The sequence below is a fragment of the Littorina saxatilis genome, linkage group LG3 (assembly GCF_037325665.1).
Source record: "Littorina saxatilis isolate snail1 linkage group LG3, US_GU_Lsax_2.0, whole genome shotgun sequence".
NCBI classification, from domain to species: Eukaryota; Metazoa; Mollusca; class Gastropoda; order Littorinimorpha; family Littorinidae; genus Littorina; species Littorina saxatilis.
The window spans coordinates 71,137,823-71,163,119 of record NC_090247.1 but is presented as its reverse complement, the minus strand read 5'-3'; the positions used below and the strand labels follow the sequence as shown (position 1 = coordinate 71,163,119).

The 25,297-nt window shown below is 42.0% G+C and overlaps 2 protein-coding genes across 2 annotated transcripts in view; both read left to right on the top strand.

The window, feature by feature from the left end:
• Positions 1–15,277, top strand: part of LOC138963165 (cytochrome P450 4F2-like) — a 29,236-nt gene extending 13,959 nt beyond the window's left edge. The window contains exons 7-11 of the mRNA XM_070335200.1: positions 7,373–7,502; positions 8,098–8,227; positions 10,557–10,835; positions 11,701–11,766; positions 12,474–15,277. Of these exons, the coding sequence (XP_070191301.1) occupies positions 7,373–7,502; positions 8,098–8,227; positions 10,557–10,835; positions 11,701–11,766; positions 12,474–12,585 (717 nt within the window). The 3' untranslated portion in view covers positions 12,586–15,277. The remainder of the gene's footprint in view (positions 1–7,372; positions 7,503–8,097; positions 8,228–10,556; positions 10,836–11,700; positions 11,767–12,473) is intronic.
• Positions 15,278–21,111: 5,834 nt separating this feature from the next.
• The window catches only part of LOC138963168 (tereporin-Ca1-like), a 114,091-nt gene continuing 109,905 nt past the window's right edge, over positions 21,112–25,297 (top strand). The window contains exon 1 of the mRNA XM_070335207.1: positions 21,112–21,176. Within this exon, the coding sequence (XP_070191308.1) occupies positions 21,140–21,176 (37 nt within the window). The 5' untranslated portion in view covers positions 21,112–21,139. The remainder of the gene's footprint in view (positions 21,177–25,297) is intronic.

Genomic DNA, 25,297 nt, shown 5'->3' with positions numbered 1-25,297 from the left:
ATAATACTAGAGGAATACCCGGCTTCGCCGGGGTGAATCGCGAGACAGAGACAGACAGCGTGGCGGTTCATCACAATCACCTCTGCAGGCGAAGTCCTGTCAAACGGGATTGAGAATTTTAGAGCTTATTTCTTAGCCCTATATTATCTGTTGTGGCTTCTCAAATGCCAGAACATACAGACAGACAAAAGCCGCTAGACCCCATCACAAACAGAACTCTACAATCCACAGGTTTTTGCCCACACACACACACACAAACACACACACAGAGAAGCCGTATATATATATATGTATATCTATATCTATAAATATATAGAGATAGGTGAGAGTGTATTTTTCGCGTAGCTATAAATTGATTCGACCTTTTCACTTTGACAGTAAGAACAACTTACGGGTGCAAGGGAAGCGTTCTGGACAGCGCAGTGACATTCTAAAAATAGTAACTCAGAAACGGGAATTTGGGGTGAACGGCGCGAGACAGAGACAGACAGCGTGGCGGTTCACCACAATCACCTTTGAAGGCGAAGTCCTGTCAAACGGGATTGAGAATTTTAGAGCTTATTTCTTAGCCCTATATTATCTGCTGTGGCTTCTCACATGCCAGAACATACAGACAGATAAATGATGATGATGATGATGATGATAAAATCGTTTATTTAACGTCACTCTGTAAAAACATTGGCGACATTTGTCTTAGATTAAGAACACACACAGGCACGCACACAAACTTTCCCTTTATGTACAGTGGTTCACCACCCTCCCGCCCCCCGCACACTCTCGCTCATCTAATTAAAAATGGTGTTAAGAGATACTTGGATATAAAATGGTATTTTTAAAAGATCTGATAAAAATATATAGTAGCTGTATGAGAAGCAATGGCGTCAGCCGCAGCAATGTCTCTTCATATCCAGGGACCAAGTGGGTGCGTGTGCATAAGTCCAGCGATAAGTTTGGGACCTTGCCACCCAAGGTCTTTATTAAAACTTAAAAGATAGCTTAATTTTTCCTTTGAGGTATTTGGCAGAATATTTCTATTTGAGTTTATAAACTGAGTCAGGGGTTGAAAGTGGCATGAGTTCAAATCACACTCCAAAGTCAAATGAGCAATGGTGAGGTCGGATTGACAGGTGCATTTAAGCTCTAGAAATTGGTAACTCCCAGCTTCTGCCCTTAGGCGGTTAATCCTTTTTATTACACGTGGGCATGCATTATAGGTGTTCATCTGTTTTGATGGGGCTTCCCGAATGAGCCAGCCAGAGCTTATAGCCTTGTGCATATATTTGTTCCTCCATTCTCTCCAGAGAAGAGAGTCTGTAAGGCTACTGATCTCAGAAGCAGACAATGGCAGGTCTACCTCGGAGGCGCCCATGCCTTGGGCAGCTTCTTTAGCGGCTTTGTCTGCTTTCTCGTTGCCAGGCACGTTCACGTGTGCTGGACACCAGACCAGGTTAATCTCGCTTCCTTTTTTTATAATTTTATTTGCCAGCTCCTTTATGGCAATGACAAGATCATGTCTTTTTGATCTTTTGTTAGATCTCAATGCTTCAATGGCTGCTTTGGAGTCAGAGAATATAGCTATCTTTTGAGGAGGAGTGTTCTTGAGATTGAGATGAACAAGCGACATGCAGATGGCAAGGAGCTCAGCTGAGAAGATCGAGTTTCTGTTGCACAGTTTAAATTTCCCAGTCATGTCATCGCTGGGGATTACAAAAGCTGCGCCAGCCTTCTTGTCATCCAACACTGACCCGTCTGTGTAAACATGAACATGGCCTTTGTATACAGTATCAATGTGCTCAAGGGCTTGTATCCTGAGTAATAACTGATCATCCTTTGTAGCTGTGCAATATTCTGTGTCAAAATTCATTTCTTTCATTGTCCATGAGGGATCACGAGATATGGGGTTTTGGGCCACATCATTTGGGTCGACACTGATTTCACTAAAGAGTGAAGCATTGAATTGAGCCAGTGAGGAGAAAGTAGTGCCAAAGTGGGCCTTTTTGTTTTGGACATGATTGTAATGCGGTTGTAGCTCCTCTTTTGTTGAGTTTTGCACTGTGTTGGCTCGAACATTGTAATCTGCGCAGCACTTACGCCGCCACATGTCAAGAGGGAGGAATCCTGCTTGGTGGTATACAATGGCCTGCTTTGAATGCCTTGGGTGTCCGAGGGCAAGCCGAAGGGCACGACATTCCGCTGACTGTAGCTTATCAAGCCATTTTCGAGCCGACGAGAAGTAGGCCTCCTGTCCATATGATAGTCTTGATCTTATAAGAGCTCTGGTGATGTTTGTTAGAATAACTGGGCACTTTGCCCATGGTTGGGCAGCCAGTATTTTAAGAAGGTTGATGGTCTTATTTGCTTTGCTTAAAAGATACTTTAAGTGAGCAGTCCATAGTCCATTTGAGGTGAAAACTACGCCCAGATATTTCACCTGCTGACTGGGTGAGACAACAGATTTATCTAGTGAGAACTGTATCTTTTCTCGATCTTCCAGTTTTCGGTTTGTAAAGACAACGAATACAGTTTTCTCGGCAGAGAGAGTGAAGCCATTCTCCCGCATATAGTTCGCAATGTTATCTATAGCTGTTTGCCACTCTTTAGAGAATTTGTGTTCTGTTTTATAGGTTTTGTTTTGATACTCTTTGCATAGAGCAATATCATCCGCATAAAGCGTCAGTTCGGCTCCATGTGTTTTAATTGTCGATATGTCATGCAGCATAATGCTAAAAAGCAGTGGTGCTATTACTGAGCCCTGTGGCACTCCCATGTCAACTTTGCGAGTGGATGATTTGGCACCTTTATAATCAGTTTGAAAGGATCTGTTCAGTAGAAAGCTTTTTATGTATTGAAACATATTACCACTGATGCCTAATTGCTTCAATTTGAACAACAATCGTTGGTGCCATACTGTATCGTAGGCTTTTTTGATGTCAAAAAAGACAGCAAAGAGAGACTTCTTGCGTGAGAGAGCTTTCTTAATTTTAGAGGACAGTTTTACAATGTGATCCGAGACACCCCTGCCTCGACGGAAACCGGCTTGGCACAGGGGTATTACCTTTTTTCTTTCCATTTCATCTTCTAGTCTGGATTTTAGTATTCTTTCATAGATTTTGCTCAGATGGGAGGTCAGAGATATAGGGCGCCAGTTGGAAGGGTTAGCTCTTGGTTTTCCAGGCTTTAAAATGGGGATCACAACAGCCTCTTTCCAAGCTGTGGGAATCAGGCCAGACTTCCAGCATGTTGAATAAAAATCCAGTAAAAGATTTAATCCTTGGTTTGGTAAATGTTGTATGACCTGATAGTTTATTGGATCAGAACCACAGGCGGATCGGACTTTTGTCACCGATGCTATAGCCGTTTTCAGTTCTTGAATGGATAAGGGAGCATTTATTTTTAAGGAAGGGTTGAGTTCTGGGTCGTTTAAGTCCTGTTTATCCTCCCAGTTCTTACGGAAGAGTTCCTGCTCACATAACAGTTTATCTGTTTGGCTTGCTGCTGCAAAAATATCTGCAAACAGTTCTGCTTTTTCAGGAAGGCTTTCATATTTTTTTCCTTCGTGCATAAGAGGACGTTCAGCCTGCTTGTGTCTGCATTTGAATTTCCTTATTTTGGTCCAAATTTTTCCAGCATCTCTGTAATCGCTCACTTTGCTGGACATGTTTTCAAAATATTCTTTTTTTGCTTTGTCTATAATTTTGTCACATTGTTCTTCAGTTGATTTCATATTGTTGTGGTTTTGTGCAGACCTGAAGCGATCATACTTCTCTTTTGCAGTTCTTTTTAACCTGATGGCTGTTCTGCATTCTTCTGTCCACCATGGGCTCTGATCAGTTCTACTGGGTCCGATAAAAGGTTTTGTTTTGGGGATTGACAATTCCATTGCATTCAGCAGGTTTGATCTTAGCTGTTTATATTTGTTGTCGATACTTTCTTGGGACTCTGGATTGCCATCCAAGAGGGTATGTGCATCGGCCGACTTAGTGACAGCGTCCTTGAAAACTGCCCAGTCCGCCTTTTTATAATTGTATTTTAAGGTTTTTGGGCCTGGCTCTGTGTGTGGTGATTTCCCAATAATGGATATCATGATTGGTAAGTGGTCGCTTTTTAATTTATCTGACACAACGCACCAGTCCGTTGTTAATCCGAGAGTGGGACTAACCAAGGTTATGTCAATGGCGGAGGGGTGTTGGTTTGAGATATCGGGTATTCTGGTTGCTGATCCGTCATTTAGTAAGTACACATTTGATTGCGTTATATAGGTGGCAAGGCTCTTTCCCACGGCACATGTCTGATCGGGGAAGTTGGCATCCCACAGGGGGTTTCGGCCATTAACATCTCCTCCGATCACCCAGGTGCGTCTTCCGTCGAGCTCTGGGAGCCAGCTGAAAATCGGGCCTTTGGTAATGTTTCTGTTATATATGTTTAATAAGAAGATGGATGGGCCATCATTCAGCAGAAGTTCAACTAGGTTTGAATGTATTTTTGTGTCGCCCGGAACAGGGGTTGGGTGAACATTGTACTTCAGATTGTCTCTGACATAGGTTACTGTGTACTTGATAGTTTGTGCTCCGCTCGTATCATCAACCTGATAATCTGTGACGGGTGGGTAAAAGAAACCAGATATGAAGGGGAGTTTTCCCGCACGACAGAGTGGGGACTGTATCAATAATACATTGAACATGTTGTTTTGGTTAAGATAATTAATAAGGTACGGTAGAGCAGTGTTAAGGGAACGACAGTTCCACTGCAGTATATTTACTCTTGAATCCATTTCAATCACAGAAGACCTAAAGTCTGTTGTGACCGTTTGATCTGCCCCTCAGCTCTCTATGTCATTGTGTTGTCCAGGGGTTGAGACTCTGTCACAGATCTGCCTCCCTGAATGCCGAGAAGAGCGCATTGAGTGGAAAGTATTTTATTTAAGGCTGGTGGAGTTGGATTTTCCTTTGGCTTAAATATTTCAGTATATAGCCCTGTCAAAAGTGTCAGAACATTTTCGGGGCTTTCATTCGTTTTTGCTTCAATAAGTGCAGCTAGGATGCCAGTGACGAATTTGAACACCTCACCGCAGTTCTCGGCGCTCATCATCTTCATCTTTGCATAGCTTTCTTTTAAAATATGTTGTCTGAGGCAGTCTTCGGACTGTGGCTTTGGTGTGTTTTGTGTTTCATCTTCCTCAACAATCATCAACTTTGGTTCATCCATGAACAAGTCATCATAATCGTGTGTGGGGGAAGTTTGAGATTCTGCATCAGCAACCTTTTTCTCATTGTTTGTTGTTGGTTGTTTGTTTGTCTTTGTTTTGTCTGCTGCTTTTGTGGGGGCCTTTTTTACATTGTGTGTTGATTTTAGTTTCTGGGCAACAGTAGACTCATTATTAATAGGGTTTATGTCAGTTCTTTGTCCAGGTCTCTGGAGGGCGATATTTTGCTCTGAAATGGGGTTTTCACTACGAGGGTTGCTTGGTCCGCCTTGATTTCCTGTGCGTATGCGGCTTGTTGTTGGTTCTGGCCAGATAGTGCTATAATCCTGTTTTTCAATCTCAGCCACGAAAGCTGGGGAGGTAGCCAGGTTTCTCTTTGCTTTGCTGGCACCGCGAGGAGCACTTTTCCCCCCTGCCATTTTCAGCACCCAGCACTCATCGACTTCTGAATCAGAGTCATTAGATGTATCTGGGTCTTTCTTTTGTTTTTTCATTATTTCAAACTTTGCTCTTCTTATATGCCCACCAATACAGACAGACAAAAGCCGCTAGACCAAATCACAAACAGAACTCTACAATACACAGGTTTTTGCCCACACACACACACAAACACACACACACACAGAGAAGCCGTATATATATATGCATATCTGTATCTATAAATATATAGAGATAGGTGAGAGTGTATTTTTCGCGTGGCTATAAATTGATTCGACCTTTTCACTTTGACAGTAAGAACAACTTACGGGTGCAAGGGAAGCGTTGTGGACAGCGCAGTGGACAGCGCAGTGACATTCTAAAAATAGTAATAGTAAGTTACAAACGGGAAAGCCACACGAAGGAAGGGAGATAAACGCCAAACACTGGAGAAGATAAGGAAGAGTTAGTTATAATGGTGAAATGAACACAAAAACCAAAATCAGTTCAGCGCTGCGCGCTGAGAGCACGTGTTGAAATATCTCATCGATGATATTGTGTCCGGGGTGTAGCTGAATACGGTGTCCAAATTTGAAAAAGATCCACCGAGAACTTTGGCGTTGTGATGTGGTGTAGCGGCTATGGTGTGTCGGTATGGGGGCCCGGGTAGCTGAGGTGGAACCAAAATAGCTGAGGTTGAACCAAAATCGGTTCAGCGCTGCGCGCTGAGAGCACGTGTTGAAATATCGACCAGGTTGTGTCGTGTCCCGGGTCTACCTGAATATGCCCACCAAATTTGAAGCAGATCCATCGAGAACTTTGGCCGTGCATGGCGAATACACAAATACACAGACACACACACAGACACACAGACACACACACAGACACAAGTCGTATATATATAGATGTGTGTGTGTGTGTGTGTCTGTGTGTGTGTTTAGAGCGATTCAGACTAAACTACTGGGCCGATCTTTATGAAATTTGACATGAGAGTTCCTGGGTATGATATCCGCGGGCGTTTTTTTTTTCTTTTTTTTAATAAATACCTTTGATGACGTCATATCCGGCTTTTTGTAAAAGTTGAGGCGGCACTGTCACACCCTCATTTTTCAATCAAATTGATTGAAATTTTGGCCCAGCGATCTTCGACGAAGGCCGGACTTCGGTATTGCATTTCAACTTGGTGGCTTAAAATTAAATTAATGACTTTGGTCATTAATAATCTGAAAATTGTAAAAAAAAAAAAAAAAAATTTAAAACGATCCAAATTTACGTTTATCTTATTCTTCATTATTTTCTGATTCTAAAAACATATAAATATGTTATATTCGGATTAAAAACAAGCTCTGAAAATTAAAAATATAAAAATTATTATTAAAATAAAATTTCCGAAATCGATTTAAAAACAATTTCATCTTATTCCTTGTGGGTTCCTGATTCCAAAAACATATAGATGTGATATGTTTGGATTAAAAACACGCTCAGAAAGTTAAAAAGAATAGAGATAAAAAAAAAAAAGCGTGCTATCCTTCTCAGCGCAACTACTACCCCGCTCTTCTTGTCAATTTCACTGCCTGTGCATCGAGCGGTGGACTGACGATGCTAGTTCAGTTTCATTCTGTTAGTTCGACAGCTTGACTAAATGTTGTAATTTCGCCTTACGCGACTTGATTTTTATTCTTTAAGACACTGTCCAGAGCGTATTATTGTGAAGACTAAAACTGACAATTGTTGTATCTCTTACCTTTGCAGGAGCAGGAAGGACCGCCGAAGAAGCGCTACCTGGACTTTCTGGACGTGCTGCTGACCGCTAGGGACGACACTGGTCAAGGGCTGTCACCACAGGACATCCGTTGTGAGGTGGACACCTTCATGTTCGAGGGTACGTCTGTATTGTACAAATTTGCCATTCTTGAAGATGATTTGTAACTGTTCCATACTTTGTTGGTTGGGATCGATAGTGTTTCAGTTGGGAGGAATCGATATTTTGAGTTGTTCTGGATCGCGCGTATACAAGGTAGTTCTTTATGATGACAGTGTATAGAGATTGACACCGTGCTGAACACACATAGTTAATAAAACGGAAAAAGAGCACTACTCCACGAGGACAGAAAACTTCTAAACCTGTCAGGTAATGTCCCTTTTCGGTCAAACACACACACACACACACACACACACACACGCACGCACGCACGCACGCACGCACGCACGCACGCACGCACGCACACACGCACGCACGCACGCACACACACACACACACACACACACACACACACACACAAACAATCACACACACACACACACACACACACACACACACTTTTGTTGACCCTAATTTTCGCACATCGTCGATGTCTGTTGTGCGTTGTATGCTTCCTTTTGAAATTTCCAATTGACAACCGGAAACTGAATCCCGACCAAAACGAATGAAAGCCCAGTCGTCTGTCATTCAAGAGAGCTTTGAATGTTGACTACAGGTCATGACACGACGGCGAGCGGTGTATCGTGGACGATGTACTCTCTGTGTCAACACCCTGACGTCCAGTGTAAAGTACAGCGAGAGATTGACACTGTGCTGCAAGGCCGTGAGTCGGACGATATTCTGTGGTGAGTAATAGTGAGTGCTGGCGAGTAACAGTGAGTACTGGCAGTTAACAGTGAATACTGGCGAGTGACAGTGAGTACTGGCAGTTAACAGTGAATACTGGCGAGTGACAGTGAGTACTGGCAGTTAACAGTGAATACTGGCGAGTGACAGTGAGTACTGGCAGTTAACAGTGAATACTGGCGAGTGATAGTGAGTACTGGCAGTTAACAGTGAGTATTGGCAGTTAACAGTGAGTACTGGCAGTTAACAGTGAATACTGGCGAGTAACAGTGAGTACTGGCAGTTAACAGTGAGTGCTGGCGAGTAACAGTGAGTACTGGCAGTTAACAGTGAATACTGGCGAGTAACAGTGAGTACTGGCAGTTAACAGTGAATACTGGCGAGTGACAGTGAGTACTGGCAGTTAACAGTGAATACTGGCGAGTGACAGTGAGTACTGGCAGTTAACAGTGAGTACTGGCGAGTGACAGTGAGTACTGGCAGTTAACAGTGAATACTGGCGAGTGACAGTGAGTACTGGCAGTTAACAGTGAATACTGGCGAGTGACAGTGAGTACTGGCAGTTAACAGTGAATACTGGCGAGTGACAGTGAGTACTGGCAGTTAACAGTGAATACTGGCGAGTGACAGTGAGTACTGGCAGTTAACAGTTAATACTGGCGAGTGACAGTGAGTACTGGCAGTTAACAGTGAATACTGGCGAGTGACAGTGAGTACTGGCAGTTAACAGTGAATACTGGCGAGTAACAGTGAGTGCTGGTGAGTTACTTTCACCCTGACGTCCAGGTTAACGTACAGCGAGAGATTGACACTGTGCTGCAAGGCCGTGAGTCGGACGATATTCTGTGGTGAGTAATAGTGAGGAATGGTGAGTAACAACGAATAGGAAACTTGTTTGATATAAGTGTCATAGCCAACTTCTTGCGTGGAAAAACTGTTCTGTGGCAGGTCGGCGAAGAGCACATTTTTGTCATTTGGAGAAAGAGACTGATCTGTGTTAGCGATCACAAAATATATTTCCAGTTTTTTTATGCTAGAAAATCAGTCTTTCACTATGTAGAATACATACTAAAACAACGATAGTATGACGAAATTAATTCATAAAAAAATCCCTCTTTGAAGCCACTCGGGAAGCAGCGAGACTGTTGATTTATAACGCGTCTGTTTAAGTTAAGCGTGATATCCCGGGTTAACGCCTGAAAAGATCTGTGGTGAAACCATGAAACCCTATTTAGAAGTCAACAAATCTGAGAAATCTGGGTCTTAAAAAGAGAGAGTTTTAACTTTAAAGAGGTTATGATAGGACAATCTGAGGGGGAAACAAGTTATCAAAAGGGAGTTTTAACTTTAAAGAGGTTATGACAGGACAATCTGAGGGGGAAACAAGTTATCAAGTTATCTTCGCCGACCTGCCACAGAACAGTTTTTCCACGCAAGAAGTTGGCAATGACACTTATATCAAACAAGTGATAGGACAATCTGAGGGGGAAACAAGTTATCAAAAGGGAGTTTTAACTTTAAAGAGGTTATGACAGGACAATCTGAGGGGGAAACCAGTTATCAAAAGGGAGTTTTAACTTTAAAGAGGTTATGATAGGACAATCTGAGGGGGAAACAAGTTATCAAAAGGGAGTAGGTCCTATCTTTCGTTATTTATTTGGTGTTTAACGTCGTTTTCAACCACAAAGGTTATATCGCGACGGGGAAAGGGGGGAGATGGGATAGAGCCACTTGTCAATTGTTTCTTGTTCACAAAAGCACTAATCAAAAATTTGCTCCAGGGGCTTGCAACGTAGTACAATGTATTACCTTACTGGGAGAATGCAAGTTTCCAGTACAAAGGACTTAACATTTCTTACATACTGCTTGACTAAAATCTTTACAAAAATTGACTATATTCTATACAAGAAACACTTAACAAGGGTAAAAAGAGAAACAGAATCCGTTTGTCGCCTCTTACGACATGCTGGGCAGCATCGGGTAAATTCTTCCCCCTAACCCGCGGGGGGTAGTAGGTCCTAAATTGGGGGGTGTCTTAAAAGTGCGATGCCACTGCACGTCAGATCGCTCGCACAAGAAGGACCGTATCATCCAATTCTCCAGGCCAAACAAAAATATATGTTGGTTTAGGGTGAGCCGATCGATCGTTTCTATTTTTGCCGCCGACCCTAAAACTTGTTTGTAATTTCTAAAAACAAATCCCCCCAAAACAAACTCTGGCACATTTTGCGAACCATACCGAGACTAAGACTAAGAAATGAAAATAAACCACGTATAGTTTTGTTTGGCCTTAATTGTATAACGCTTCACTGCATGGACCTTCCACAGGGAAGACCTCCCTAAGCTGGACTACCTGACCATGGTCATCAAAGAAGCCATGCGTCTCCACTGCCCGGTGCCCGTCGTGTCGCGCAGTCTGACCGAGCCACTGACCATAGCGGGCACCACCCTCCCCCCGGGCACCCTGTGCGCCATCAACATCTACAACGTGCACCACAACCCTACGGTGTGGGATGACCCCCACGCCTTCCTGCCAGAGCGGTTCCTGCCGGATAATGTGAAGGAGAGAGATGCTTACGCCTTTATCCCGTTCTCTGCTGGTCCCAGGTGTGTGTGAGGGGAGGGGGTGGAGGGGTGGGTGGGTGGGAGGTGGCTTGGTTGTGGTGGTGGTGGTGTGTGTGTGGGGGGGGGGGTGTTGGATCGTTTGTGTGTGTGTGTGTGGGTGGTGGGGGGGTATGTATGTGTTTGTGGTGTGTGTGTGTGTCCCTGTGTGTGTATGTGGGGATGGGTAGGTTGGTATGTGTATGTGTGTGTGTGTGTGTGTGTGTGTGTGTGTGTGTGTGTGTGTGTGTGTGTGTGCAGGGGCGGACGAGGGGGGGGGCACAGGGGGCACGTGCCCCCCCCCCCCCCGAAAAAAAAAAAAAAAAAGAAGAAGAAAAAAAAAGATTTTTCTATGCTGATTCTATGACCATTTCTAAGTTCAAATGGCACCAGATGGCACCATTTTGCTTCTTTGGGCAAAATTTTTTTCCGGGGGGGCATGCCCCCGGACCCCCCTAGCAAATTCGGGCGCTTCGCGCCCATCACATTCACTTTCGATTCAAAGTGCCCCCCCCCCTTACAAAGCAACTGATCCGCCCCTGGTGTGTGTAAATACTTAGCCTTTCACAACTATGAGCTGAAACATAATATACATTGTCTGGTAAAGTATTTTTGTTTATGTTATTTTGTCATTGTATGTGTTTATGGTTGCGCGGTTGAAGTTACTGAGTTTGAACATTTCAGTTGTCTCTGAAATACACGAGTCATATTCAAGTTGCATGTTACAATACATTTTTCTCTCTCTAATTGTCACTGTTTGTAAATATGTGCACACCCCATTTGTTGTACATCGCTGTGATCTTTTCTGGGTATGTTCCATTTATAAGTGTTCCTGCATGTGATCATAACGAATTGGTTTGTGTGTGTGCAGGAACTGTATCGGTCAGCACTTTGCTATGAACGAACAGAAAATCATGATTGGCCGTCTCCTCAGAAGGTGACAAATTCCACATGTTGATCTGCTTACAATAATTTTTTTTCTCACTTTTAGCATTCTTCGCTTATGACTTTGACAGCGGTACTCTTACCGAGCTTCGTGATTTTATGTTAAAGCTTGTATATATTTCTTCAGTTAGTAAGTGCACGCCACGTTCTAGAATTCCATTGGAAAATAGAATGTATAAAGCTGTTACCGCACTGAAATGTGTTTGTTTAGACAATCAGACAATAATTATTATCCCATGTCCGCGAGTTCATGGGTTCATCTGACTACGGCGTTCATTAAAATCTCGACAGTATATAGCTTTCGGGGAAATCGATTGCATGCACAGTACCGAACGTCATTTGTTCTTCTTAGACTGCCGTTTTAACATCCTATTTTGTGACACCAGGTGCCCCCCGCACTCCACCCCCTCCCCTCACCCCCCCCCCTCCCCACCCCTCCTCCGCCCGCCCGGTGAACTGTTCTTGAAATAAGCATGTATGTTCCACCGGCGTTTTGAGCCTTTTTGTATTTGTATTTTATTTTTTATATCTCGGTTCGGTACTAAGTAATCGGTCGCTCTACCCGTGACCTTTATATTCGAATTTAAATCTCTTCTGTGTTTTATTTATAACGAATAATTCAACATTAGCGCTCACTCCTTAAATACACACGTATCCATGACATTTTGTGTGAAGAAGTATTGGATTGGTTCGTTGCAGATTCACTTTCAGCCTTGACCCTTCTCACAAAGTGGAGAAAAAGATGGCGACTGTCATGCGCACAGAGACAGGAATGAAGATGTTCGCCACGCCCAGAACGCCGTCACCATGACAACCTGTTCACTGTGCGAGAACTGAAACAGAGACTGTGACTGTGTGCTGTACAGTCTCTGACTGAAATAATGGAACACATCAAACACATGAGACAATATGAAGCTTCTGATCTAATCAGTTGAGTGGTCGCTCTAAAATTAAGTGAGTACGAGAAATACACTCAGAACGCCAAGCAATGCAAGATCTCTGTGTCAATAACAACGAAAAGACCAGGACGAGTGTATCAGTGTGTGAATAACTATTACCGCCTTGAGTGTAACGTATAGGTTACACACCAAGTCGCAAAAGCATTCCGTCGATATTTCGCAGATTTTTTTTTCTTTTTTTTCTCTCTCTTTTTTTCCGTCTCCCTCTTTCTTTTTTCTTTTTTCTTACATTTTTAAATCAACAGCTTAAAGATAGGGTTTAAAAAAAAAATAATAAAAAAAAATAAAAAAATAAAAAAAATAAACATTTAAATTTACTTCTTTTGCCCTAATCTTTTCACCTCTATCATGGACAAATTCCAACAATGGACAATTTTATTAAAATATTTTACAATTACCATTATTCTCAGTCTATATGTGTCGCAAATCTAACTCTGAATTAAACATGCACACAATTTCTATTGGTTTCCCGTATTTGAATTTTCCCACACACATTTTTGCCACAATAATAAGTAAATTGATATAGTTTACTAAATTGTTTGACATACCAGGTGTTTTCATGTATCCTAACAGTGCAAAAAAAAAAAAAGTGCTGTTTGAACATACATTTTTATATTAACATTATACTGCTGAAATACCTTATTGGTTATTCTTTCCCAAATTGGATGTATAGCAGAACATTCATAAAAGAAATGTTCCACAAAATCAATCTTATCTGGACAGAATGAGCATTTGTTATTCATTCTAATTCTCATTTTACACAGCAAAATATTAGTCGGATATATGTTATGCAGTATCTTCCAGTGCAATTCTCTCAGTCTTGATTCTTTAGATACATTCCTTACGATGAGCCAATGCCATTTAGTTATTTCTATATTAAACTTATGCATCCAGAAATTCAGACAACAAGGGTTGTGTTCAGTTTTCCTTATTAAATGTAATCTATAAGAACGTGCTGTAAATAACTCTTTATGGTCGAAAAGCAGAACATTGTTTTCATTGGATTGCATGAGCATATACGCCGGATATCTTTTCATAAACGAGGTAACAGCAGTCTTTACCACATTATACTCTAACATCAGTGAAGGATAAGTACCCACTTTCACTTTAATCTGTTCTAGGGATAACAGCCTGTTATTAACACATATATCACCAACTAATGCGATCCCACATTTAGTCCATTTCTTAAAAAATAACACATTATTTCGATACATAATGTTTTTATTATTCCAGACTGTTACCAACAGTGGGTTCTCTATTTCTGTGTGGGTGTTATTCTCTGTCCAGACTTTTAGGGCCTCCTCCAAAAAAGGGGCCAAATTAACATGTTCTTTTTTAAATTGCTTCCATTTTACTTTGGCACGAAAACAAGTCAGGTCTCTACCCAGTTGAGAAAACTGGGCTATTGGGATGAATGACCATTTTTCCGTATCAGTAGCCGTATGCAGCTTTCTTATCCATTCCAGCAGAAACGATTGCTGCATAATTTTAATGTCGGGCATACACAACCCTCCTTTTTCAAAATCAGCTTTTAACGCACATCTTTTAACTTTTTCAAATGCTTTTTTGTTGGTAGTTTTTCTTTTCCACAAAAAGTGGTTCAACATTGTGGTAACTCTGTTTAACACCTTCTCTGATAAATTAATTACTCTCATTACGTAAACTAATTGTGGAACGAGAAAACTATTTATAATACAAATTTTGCCTAAATATCCAAGATTCCTTCTATGCCACGTGTTTATGACTCGGCTCATGTTTTCAATACGGCTTTCCCAGTTTTCTGAGAGGTTTGATGCGGGTACACTATTACAGAAAAATATACCCAATAGCTTTATTTTATTTTTCCAATTTAAGTCAAAACATAACTCACCCCTCGCTATGCTCGATCCCAACCACATTGCTTCTGTCTTTCTTGTATTTATCTCAAGACCGGAGATACTTGCAAACTGTTTTAAGATGTCTAAAGCAAGTTTAATATCGTCTCTGTCTCGTAAAAACAGTGTCACGTCATCCGCATATAGCGCTATTTTCAACAATGCATAAATATCTTCACTTTTATTAATTGGTATACCATGAACTCCGTTTTTCCCTCTCATTTCAATGGCTAATAATTCAATACCGAGTATGAAGGCCAAAGGAGAAAAACAGCATCCCTGTCTAATCCCGCCTTCTATCCTAATTTCTTCGCTAAGCCACCCACCGTATCCAATGCAGCTCCAGTTTTCTTTCATTAATATCTCTACCCATCTGACAAATTCGTTGCCAAACCCAAACTTGGAAAACACATACGTCATGTACTCTTGCAATATCGAATCAAAAGCTTTCTTAAAATCAACAGCAAGCATGGCTCCAGGTATATCATTTTGTTGAGCACTGTATACCACGTCGTCAACCATTCTCAGTAGGGACGCTATGTCCCGCCCCTTTAAAAAAGCAACCTGGTCAGGCTGTATGATGCTGTCAACTACACTTTGCATTCTTAACGCTAAACATTTAGCCAACACTTTATAGTCAGAAAAATAAAGTACAAGCTTCGCAAAGAAATTGTTTGTCCCCGAGTGTGTATTTCTTTGTTGCGAAGTGTGAACCATAAGTCACGCACGCCCGCACGCACACACACACACACGCACACAAACACACATACGCACGCATGCACGAACACACACACACACGCACGCACACACACACACACACACAACTACACCCCGCACCACATCAGACCACCACACACAAGCACACACGCACGCACGCACACACACACACACACAACACACACCCTCATAGCCTAATATATGAAACGTACAAAACTCGGTATGCAAAAACAAAGGACTTTTAACATTCCAATACACATATTGAATAATAGAGATTTCTAGAGGAAGAAATACACCGAAAGAGGTAGACTACTGACATTTGCCAATCAACAGTCAAGAAACAAGATAGTTGTTGGCATGTTTAAGTACAGACAAGATGAAACGTTGCACAAGAGGACGTACATGTGATGACAAAACAATTCAAAGAACAGGAACTTAGTCCAGTAATGTGTTGAATCATCGATAATCATGATCTCCGTCTCACAACACATGACATCGAAGAGTCAGCGAATGTTTTCTCCTGTCTATAATTAAACGTTCTAATATTAAAAGGCACAGTACGCCTCCCGTAAACCATTACAGATACTGTCAGGCTGTCAGATACACACAGTACAAACACCCTACTCACTCCTGGGTGCTCTACGAAAAGAGCGAGCAATTTTCAAAGAATTAATTTTGCGGATTGTCTGATCAGACAATCGGGCGGTATATTTTGGCGCTAGACCTAACTTTTAAAATCTAAATAATAAATTGACAGCTTGTTACACAAACATTCTTAAATCATAAAAAAAAACTTTTTTCATCAAGGCAAGATCAGCACAAATCGAAGTTTTGAAAATTTGAAAAAAGAAAAGCCCGGAAGCAGGGTCACGCAAGGTCGTGGTTCTCGTGGCAGACGACGGTTATGCCTACCGCCAGTTTCTCTGAACAGTCAAAAGCCATCGCTAGAGTTCGTGTGAATCGCAGCCATTTGTTGCGTTTAGATTCAGAGGTACATAATAACGTGCTATTGCAGATAAGCTTACAGCGAGTCGCATTGGAAATCACAAACTGACGACTACATTGTGAAAAAAAGGAAACTGGATGTCACACGGGTTCACGATGGCTCAGGGGTAAGGTAAACCACGCAAAAATAAATTCTTTGAAAATTGCTCGCTCTTTACGGAGGGCACCTAGGATGTTCTCAAGCGGTGAGTGTTTACATGAAAGGGTGTTTGTACTGTGTGTAAAAGCATGACAGTATCTGTGATGATTTACGGGAGGCCTACTGTGCCTTTAACCTTTCCTGTTCGCTGGCATTTCTACTTTAAATTAAAAATAAAACGAACACAAAGCGTCCTGTAATACTGGGATCACAAGGCAAACAATGCAGTATTCTCTTTATGTTTCCTCGTCGAAGAATGTTTATATCCCGTGTGTGAAATAGGGAAGAGGTGCGTGTGTGTATGTGTGTGTGGGTGGGTGTGTGTATGTGTGTGCGTATGTGTGTATGTGCGTGCGTGTGTGTATGTGTGTGTGTGTGTGTTTATGTGTGTGTGCGTGCGTGCGTGCGTGCGTGTGTGTGTGTGTTGTGTGTGTGTTTGACGACCAATGGATCGCGGATTTTGCGCCATATCATACTGTATTTTTTGTCTAGTCTGTATATGTGTCTTTGTCTCCCCCCCCCCCCCCCATCCTCCCCACGCACACACTTTCCTGTTTCAATTCTATTTGGTTGCACAATGCAATGTGCTCTACAATTTACTTCCTGGGATACGCGCCCCTCGGAATGTGAGTAATGCATGGTAGCTTAAAGGCTCCGTTCTTCCGATGGAAATGATTCGGCTGACCATCCAGATCTGACCAGGCTTTTACATGAGATAAGGCTAATTAAATAATCTCTTTATTAATTCCTCACATTGTCAACTTAAATTCCTTCTCGTGTGAATACCATCATGTAAGCCTATGCCATCACAGAAGTGTCTATAGGCTTTCACACGGAATTAGAGAATCTTGCGACTTCCAGAATTCAACAGCTTGGCTGTGTTGTATGCAGAACGGGAATATGTTAGCTTAATGAGCGCTTCTGGGGTGATAACGCGAGACAACTCCTGTGATCTTGCCGCGAGGTGGCGCCAGTTACCAGCAGAAAGAAAGAAGGGGCATAACCTCACCAGAACCGACCATTGTCTGTTTACTGTATAAAATGCACGACTTACACACGAACTGTTACCAAATCAATATGCTATTTGGGACCAATGCAAGTTTGTTTTCCTTTCTCGTGTGATCTTGCCGCGAGGTGGCGCCAGTTACCAGCCGAAAGAAAGAGGGGGCATAACCTCAGCAGAATCGCCCATTCCGAATGTTGACGCTCGTGTCAGTTAGGAAATTAATTCAACACAAATGTAGGCCTATGTCAGTTAGGAAATTAATTCAACACAAATGTAGGCCTATGTCAGTTAGGAAATTAATTCAACACAAATGTAGGCCTATGTCAGTTAGGAAATTAATTCAACACAAATGTAGGCCTATTTGTTTGTTTGTTTATTTGTTGCTTAACGTCCAGCCGACTACGCAGAGCCATATCAGGACGAGGAAGGGGGGGATGAAGGGGGCCACTTGTCAAGCGATTCCTGTTTACAAATGCACTAACCTATTACTTGTGTCCCAGCAGGCTTTAGTAAAACTAAATTAATACCTACTGGAAGATTACCAGTTTCCAGTATGTTAAAATAGGCTTAACCTATCTACTGCTGGACTTACATCAGAACACTAACAGATTAAACTATACATGAATCGCGAGACAAGCGGCAAGAGAAGAGATTTTTGGAAAAAATACAGGTGAATGAGCAAGAAGGCAGAAAAAAGAAAAGAATTCATGAAGAAAAAGAGAGCATGACAGGAAAGAGGAACCAAAAATCTACCTAACAGCAAACTAGAAAGCTCCTGCGGTTCCAAAAACAGGAGGGGCCTTTAATTTCATAACCGCAGTGCCCCACTGCGGGAAATGTAGGCCTATGTCAGTTAGGAAATTAATTCAACACAAATGTAGGCCTATGTCAGTTAGGAAATTAATTCAACACAAATGTAGGCCTATGTCAGTTAGGAAATTAATTCAACACAAATGTAGGCCTATGTCAGTTAGGAAATTAATTCAACACAAATATTAATGTAGGCCTATGTCAGTGACGAAATTAATTCAACACAAATGTAGGCCTATGTCAGTTAGGAAATTAATTCAACACAAATGTAGGCCTATGTCAGTTACGAAATTAATTCAACACAAATGTAGGCCTATGTCAGTGACGAAATTAATTCAACACAAATGTAGGCCTATGTCAGTTACGAAATTAATTCAACACAAATGTAGGCCTGTGCACAGAAAGCGGCCAGGCCGTGGCATGTTGCTATGTGTTTAAAATGAAAGATTCTCTCATCCCAAGTAAACCTTTAGCATAGTTATATGTGGTGGCTTACCCCGAAAGCGGCGTATGGCTGCCTAAATGACGGGAAAAACGGTCATACACGTAAAAGCCGTGGGAGTTTCAGGCCATGAACGAAACAAACAAACTCATGTGGTGGCTGACATGTCGGGTTTCATGATGAGGAATGAACCTTTAATACTCTATGACTAGAACAGCCGCGTTACTCGAACGTAACCTAATTCACAAACCTCCAAAAACAGCGTAAACAAGCCCTGTCGCAGTATTGAGGGCCCCAAAGGGGGGGTATCATCACGATCACGGGAAGGGAAATTTTAGCTTTCACGATCACAGTTACCTTGATTTTTGTTTTCACGATCACGAACACCAGTGGCAAATCACGGTCACGGTAAAAGTTGCAGGTACAGAAAGCACGTGTCAAAGTAAACACAACCACACAGTAATTCGCTCCTCTGGATCTATTGTTTATTCAACACAAGGTGAGAACTGTTGCACTTTTTTATTATTATTTTTTTAGTTCTCTTTCATACACACATAGAAATTCATATCATGGTTTGTAATCAGTAACAAGAATGTTGTTTTCATTGTTTTCTCTCTGTCTCTCTCTCTCAGTGTCTCTGTCTCTGTCTCTGTCTCTCTCTGTCTCTCTCTCTCTCTCTCTCTCTCTCTCTCTCTCTCTCTCTCTCTCCACTCATACACATTCAACTCCCACACCCTCACTCACACACATGAATTATATACTTACACAATTTCACATTTCCAGAGCTATATCTTGTAAACCCATTTTCTCAAAAACTATTGGGTGGATTGAAATTAAAGTACATGTATGTGTGATGGGTTCTTTATTTTCAACTTTGCCATACAATTTGAGGTACACCATCGCCTGGTTTCATGGGCTTGAAAATCAAACAGGAATGCTACAGGCCAAAAATGGTTTTACCTGAAAGAAGCGCGCAGTGCCAGTGGCGAAGCCACAAGCCTGAGCCTGCGAAGCAGGCGAGCCAACTAGGGGGGTCCGGGGGCATGCCCCCCCCGGAATTGTTTTTCAAAAAACGGTTAAAATCTGTGCAATCTGGTGCATTCTGGGCATCATTTTCAGGGCTGTAATAGTGTTGTGATCTTGTTAAAAATTCCATTTTAGCCTCCCCCCACCACCATTCAACACACCTCCAAACTGGTGAAAACAACACTACTGTGCGCTGGCTTCATTGAGACCGGCGCCCGGTCGCGTTGCGCGATATTCACACGGATCGTTTTTGCGGAAATGTTTCAACTTCACCGGAATAAATTTGACTTTACCTGATTTTGAAAACGGCTTTATCGGATTTCCGGCAATTACCGGAAAAGTAGCATGCCTGACAAAATCCCCAAAGAACATGACTTTGATCGTCTTTGACATGAGGATCAAGTGACCCAAACTGGCACGTCTCCCCGCCATTGTTTCTGAATTTAACCCATTGTTGATATTAAAGTTTACAGGCGCTAAAATAAATCCAAGCTTAATGCAAAGAAGCGACAATTAGAATCTATGCCAAGCGTGTCCAGGTTGCTGGGATGAAAAACACATTTCTAGTTTCGGTTTTGGCTACACGCAGACTCGATCTCGAGCCAGTCGAGGTCACACTGAGCGAGTGACAGCCGGACGTGGCAATGTCGACAATGTCAATGATCTCACTCAAACTCAAAGATCTTGAACAAATTTCAAGATCTTTGCCTACATTCAGAACAGTCATAGAGCAACATAGATCAACATATCTTGATATTTCGTCTTCGGAAAGACCGACCCGTAGCCTGACCTTTCCACCAAGGAAGGCATTCTCGCCGCCTGCTTTGGTCTGGCTTGAATCCACAAAATATAACAGAAGTTCGATGACAGTACTGCTGCACGCCATTTTTGATCTTCGAATTCGAATTTGACAGAATGCACTCAAAACTTTTGCACGAAGCCCTTCCATTGGATGAAGTTTGGCAGACTTTAGCAATTTGCCTTCTGATTGGATCTCTTCTTTTGTGTGATTGGTTCTCTTAAAGGGAAGCAATCGCTGTCAACATCATATTTCTGAATGTGTTGTTGCTTAATTCCCTTCAATCGGGATTGGCTCCTTGACGAATAGAGGATCATAGAGTGATACAGCTGTGAAAAATGTAGGCCTACGTTGAAAATAAAATGCTTTGCAATAATGCCCATCACGATCACGAAAACAAATGACGATCACGATCACGAGACTTGATTTTTTTGTCATCACGGATCACGGGCAAAGTCCCATCACGATCACAGAAATGGAAATTTCAGCAATCACGGTCACAGAAAGGTCAAAAAACGCCAATCACGATCACGATTTTAAACCCTTTGGGGCCCTCAGTATTCTACGTTGGGGAACTGGAATACACACATGCAAATGTCAACCATGTCCCGTCGTGGAAATGAAGGTAATATTTTTTTATTTCTCAGTTTAAGGTTGTAAAATGTCGTTTCATCCGCAATGCAATTTTCTGGGCTGGTCTTTACGTTTGAATGACAATAACAAGAAGGAGAAATCCCTCTTGTCTCGTAAGTTGTGTCTTCGAGACAATTCGGTGCAGACGCTTTACTTCCTTATTTGCGTATCCAGAAAGTTTCCTTTTTTATTTTTTTATTTTATTTACGCATGCCATGCACATCATGTGGGGCTTTTAATTTCAATATGTATACATTTCATTCAACCATCTGTGATCGTCACGATGGACATAACAATTCTCAGGTAACACACCTCCATGAAATTAATCTGTTATAAGCTTTCCTAGTATACGTTTGTGGAGTAGTAGAGTTCAGTTTCAGTTTCTCTTTCCAAGGGACGCAGCTGCTATGCTGTGGTTGATGATTCTTCTGTCCCACGGACTTGGTCCATTAGGGAATAGCCATGTTGATATGCTAATTGGAGGAGGAGGGAGGGAGGGAGGGAGGGAGGGGGGCACCAGTCCTGACCCCAGGACTGGAGGTGACGGGCCCGTTAAGGTTATGGACCCGCTATCTTCTTTTCCAAAAGCCTCTGGGTAAAAATGTACAGGAGGATAGGTGATGGGCCAATAAAGGAATGATACATTTATTTCATATGATAAAATTGATAAAACCTAGGACCACCTTTTGTTGAAAGATAAGAGTCCGGTTCGTTAGATGATAATATGTACACTATGTTCAGGGTGATGATGATAATATGTACACTATGTTCAGGGTCACTGGGTGATGATGATAATATGTACACTATGTTCAGGGTGATGATGATAATATGTACACTATATTCAGGGTGATGATGATAATATGTACACTATGTTCAGGGTGATGATAATAATATGTACACTATGTTCAGGGTGATGATGATAATATGTACACTATGTTCAGGGTGATGATGATAATATGTAGGCCCTACACTATGTTCAGGGTGATGATGATAATATGTACACTATGTTCAGGGTGATGATGATAATATGACACTATGTTCAGGGTGATGGTGATAATATGTACACTATGTTCAGGGTGATGATGATAATATGTACACTATGTTCAGGGTGATGGTGATAATATGTACACTATGTTCAGGGTGATGATGATAATATGTACACTATGTGCAGGGTGATGATGATAATATGTACACTATGTTCAGGGTGATGATGATAAGTAAGGATAGAAAAAACCATTTACTGTCATTCACGCACACACAGGACAGTATAAAAAATAAATTAAAAAAACACACTGTTCTTGTGTGGGAAAGACTAAAAAGCCATTTAAATATTAAGTCACGATGATATGTTATTGTTTTGCACCCCTGCGACGCCAACCAAACCTGCGATAAGACACCCTCCCACTGAATGTGCCGTGAAAGGGCGCGCTCGCATTGGCTGGCTCTCACATGGTGCCTGATAGTGACTGACTATTAGGGTTTAACGTCCTCTTAGACCAACTGGTCTATATTGGGACAGGTATTGGTAATACGTTGAAGATATGGTGTGATACTTTGATTCGAACAAGCCCGCTGTGGCTGTCTTCTTCGACACACCAGCATTGGGTTTGTCTCGTCAAAGTATCGAAATACGATCATGATAATCGGAGACGAGAGATGATGCATGCGTGTCTTCGTGTTTTCCAAGCCCTGAGACTTTCGCTGAGAACGTGGGATCTTTTTCGTGCGCATGTGTGCACACGGGGGTGTTCGGACACCGAAGAGAGTCTGCACAAAGTTGACTCCGAGAAATAAATCTCTCGCCGAACGTGGGGATCGAACCCACGCTGATAACGACCAACTGGCTACAAAGCCAGCGCGCTACCAACTGAGCTACGTCCCCGCCCCAATCCTGATAGTGTGTCAACAAGATCAAGGTGCGGGCGCGGACTGCTCCGTAAAGGCCAAGGCCGCCGCTGGAGCAAAAAGGGCGCAGTATTTGTAGAGTTTAAAAATGATTTTAAAACCATGTTGCGTTTTCCCCCACAACGGGGTAAATAAGTATAAGTTACAGCTCCGTCCATCCATGGTATCGCCTGATATTTTGTCGAGACTGGGTCAATAAATATGATGACGTCACTCGAGTCTCTGCCGAGAGTGACGTCATTATATTCTTTCACCCCGTCGAGACAAAATATCACGCGATACCATGGATGGACGGAACTGTAACGTATATATGGCATGACCAAAGTAAAGAGAATTTGTCATGGGATGTGCAAACAAATCATTGGAAATTCACCATGGGCAATCAACCCAAGCCTAGAAGTTGTAGAACTATATTTTGTTTCAGTCTTGGCAAGGCCAGTCTTGTCCAGTTCCGGAAAAGACATCATGAATTCATTCACCCTGCTGAGACGAAAAAAGAATTCCATGGATGAAAACGTATAAGCTTATATCCCGTGACGCATCAAAGCTAAATTTTGTTTTGAAATGTCTTCACAACGTACAGATAACTTATAACGACATAATCGCCTTCACAAGACAGGAAAAACGCACACTTTGTTTTTTGTCTGCTACAAATCTAGTCTTGTTGGTTGACGGAGAGGCGGAAGGTATCGTTCACTGGACCACTACTTCCATAGAAAGACTACAAGGTTTGTCACTCAGCTTCGAGTCGTGCTCCACTAACTTGTGAAAAAAATCATGCACAAAATAAAAAACGCTCGCGCTGGACCTGAGTACTCTTCAGACATTCACACACACACACACACACACACACACACACACACACACACACACACACACACACACACACACACACACTCTCTCTCTCTCTCCCTCACTCCTTCTCTCTCTCCCCCTCTCTTAGTAATAGTCAGGTCGTCATTTCCCGATTTTGACCTTAACCCCTCAAAAAATACCTCGGAGAATGTTTTGACTGTTGTGAACTCTGTGATGTCTGTAGATTACAGATCCGACGGATGACACTCTGTCATCCTTGGGCATTTTGATGTATTCAAGATGGCGGACAAGATGGATTCCAGACTGCAAAATAGTCGAAACTGCATGCTATAAACTAGCAGAACTGTATTTATTTATGTTTTCCGGGAGATAAAACGGGAGTTAATATGCATAACAACAGTTACATGATAAGCAGACACTATAACCCGAATGGCTGGTCTGTTGAGGGACCGTTAAAACTGGTTAACGGAGCAGGATGATATAGTTAGTTTTAGCAATATATTTTTTCAGTTACAGCTAATGGTTTAAGCTTATATGTGTTGTGGGCTTTGATTACTGTTGCACTTTGCTTGACCTTCATCGCATTTCAAGGTCATATGAATGTTAAATGTTCATTCAAATGATAAAGGATTATACTATTTTTGAAGATAAAATGACGAAATGTCTTCTTAAAACTTGCCATGAATAAAAACGTTCACCAACACTGAAGGTCACACGTTTTCAAGGTCAAACAATGTCAAGGTCATATATTTTAATGTCTGCAAAACCATCACTTAGCACGTGCATCACTACAAAGATCACTGTCAAGAAGACGAAGCTGAGATTGTATGGCAATGTAACAAGAACAGGCGGGCTCTCCAAGACCATCTTACAGGGTATGGTGCGCGGAAAGAGAAGATAGAGAAGACAAATGAACAGAGGGACAGATATCATTACAGAGTGGATTGGGAAATGTTTTGCAACTTCCCAAAAATTGCTCACAGCCGCCAGAGGTGGAGACAGCTTATGAAGCGCTCGTCGTTGAAGTGACCCTACCATCCTGGTGGGTTCCAGAATCAATGAGTGACTTGGTCGGTGAGCAAGCAGATAACAACTTAATCCTGGAAAAGTGGCTGTAATACCCAGAATAACTTAAAGTTATCTTGTGCTCTTTTAAAAAAAAAGATCTAGTCAGGTGAGGAATGTATACATCAGACGAAAGGCCTTGTAAGGTGTCACAGCGCCAAGCGATTGACACCATATACACAGTGTTGTGTCAGTTAGTGACGCCCCGAGGAGGTGTATTAGGCGTCATGTCAAGAGGCTAAACCTGATGTACCATGTCTCATATATACAAAAGACCTCTATCTCATAACGTAAAGGTCATGGCGACGAACCAGGGATACTGGTTAG